At 66.6% G+C, this 1,718-nt stretch overlaps 1 protein-coding gene across 1 annotated transcript in view; it reads right to left on the minus strand.

Moving 5' to 3' along the window:
• LOC115307379 (histone-lysine N-methyltransferase 2D-like) overlaps positions 1-1,718 on the minus strand; it is a 9,019-nt gene that overhangs the window by 2,309 nt on the left and 4,992 nt on the right. The window contains exons 7-13 of the mRNA XM_029959054.1: positions 1,507-1,671; positions 1,263-1,419; positions 1,099-1,180; positions 827-1,002; positions 350-498; positions 115-250; positions 8-30 (exon numbers count right to left, since the gene is read on the minus strand). Coding sequence (XP_029814914.1) covers positions 8-30; positions 115-250; positions 350-498; positions 827-1,002; positions 1,099-1,180; positions 1,263-1,419; positions 1,507-1,671 — 888 coding nt within the window. The remainder of the gene's footprint in view (positions 1-7; positions 31-114; positions 251-349; positions 499-826; positions 1,003-1,098; positions 1,181-1,262; positions 1,420-1,506; positions 1,672-1,718) is intronic.

Genomic DNA, 1,718 nt, shown 5'->3' on the forward strand with positions numbered 1-1,718 from the left:
CCAGTGCCTTCTCCTTCCCTCCGAGCATCCCTGGAAGAGAGAGGCACAGCCCATCACGGGGAGGGGCCCAGCCTGGGGCTGCGGGGGGCCCACAGGGACAAGGAGGACACTCACCGGCCATATCAGCCTCCACCTTCTTGGCCTCGACCACGGCCACTCGCACGGGGCCGTCAGGGAACAGCACCTCGTAGGAGCTGGGGATCTTCACACTCAGCAGCTCAGCCATGGCCACCATCACCCCATTGAGGTTCTGGGATAGAGAAGGATGGGATGGGTCCAGGGTGCCCCAGATGCCACCATGTGGGGCCACCGCCAGGACCCCGGAGCGTCCCCCCGTCCCCTCGCTCACCTTGGCAGCCGCCGCGGACACCGTCAGCATGACAGAGACCTCGCTGCTCTTGCCCTTCTCCCACGGGGCTCCTGGGCCTGCTGCCCCCACCTTCCCTGGGGGGGCCCCAAAGGGCTCTGCAGCCTCGTAGGGTTTCGTGTCAGGGAACACTGGTGTGGGGAGAGGGAGGGGTCAGAGCTGCACAGACACCCCAACAGCCACCTCTGACCCCACCCAGCTGCCCCAGACCCCTGCAGGGAATCCATCAACCCCCTCCCAGACCCATTTCCCTCAGCCCACACACCCCAAGGACCCTTCCCCTGCTGTCCAAAATCCCAGGAACCCCCTCTTGCCCCACCCATATCCCTTCCTACCCAACACGTGCCCTCCAGACCCCCTTCCCTGCACTGTACATCCCACTGAACCCCTCCTGCTCGGTCCGTACGGACCACAGACCACTCCTGCCCTGGTCCATGCACCATCCCCAGCCTATTCCACCTGGGATACTGGCCCGGGGGATGATGGGGATGATGGGAGACAGCACACGCTCCTCCAGCTCTGGCTTGGCCTCGCTGAGCAGCGGGAATCGCAGCAGCTCCTCGCCCAGGACGCTCTCGGGGGACGAGGCAGGGACGATGCTGTCAGGGGAGTCGCTCTCATCGTCGCTCTCCATCCTGAAGGGAAGGAGGTGTCAGGGGCCACGGGCTGCTGTGACCCCTGGGGGGGCTGGTGTCACTCACGGGAGGTCACCCTGGCCCCCGGGGTCTCACCTGACGTCCTCAGTCTGGTTGTGTGGTGGGGTGGGCAGAGCTGCCAGCAGGTCCAGGCTCTTCACCTCCACAGCCGGTGCGTCTGTGCGGAAGGGACGGGTGTCACGGGAGGGTGACAGGCGGTGGCAGGGACTCTGTGCCACCCCTGTGCCAGCCAGGCTTACCCTTCTGGCCGTGGGGCTCGCGGGCTGGGTCGGTGTCCTTGGGCTGCTCACCCAGTTCCTCGGGGGCCGTGACACCGTTCACCATCTTCTGCTGCACGGAGGGAGGGGGCGTGGGGGGCAGCGAGGAGGGCGGCGTGGGCGGGTTGCTGAGGTTGTTCTGGGGGGAGACAGGGGGGTGAGCGCGGCAGGGTGGTCCAGGACCCCCGGACTGAGGGGACAACAGGTGAAGAACCCCTTCCCTCACCTTGGTGAGCAGCTGGGAGTAGTAGTCAGGGACGCTGTCGAGCACGGCGCTGCCGAAGGCGCCCCGCAGTTGGCTCTTCCCGTTGATGGGGCTGCTGCCGAAGGGCGCAAAGAGGCTGAAGTTGGCTGTGATGGTCGGCTCCGTCAGCGGCAGCAGCGACAGCTCCTGGGGGCAGAGTGGTGAGGTGGTGAGGGGGGCACAGGGGCAGAAAG

Source organism: Manacus vitellinus, unplaced genomic scaffold (genome assembly GCF_001715985.3).
Source record: "Manacus vitellinus isolate BGI_N305 unplaced genomic scaffold, ASM171598v3 scaffold_193_pilon, whole genome shotgun sequence".
In the NCBI taxonomy this organism is placed as follows: Eukaryota; Metazoa; Chordata; class Aves; order Passeriformes; family Pipridae; genus Manacus; species Manacus vitellinus.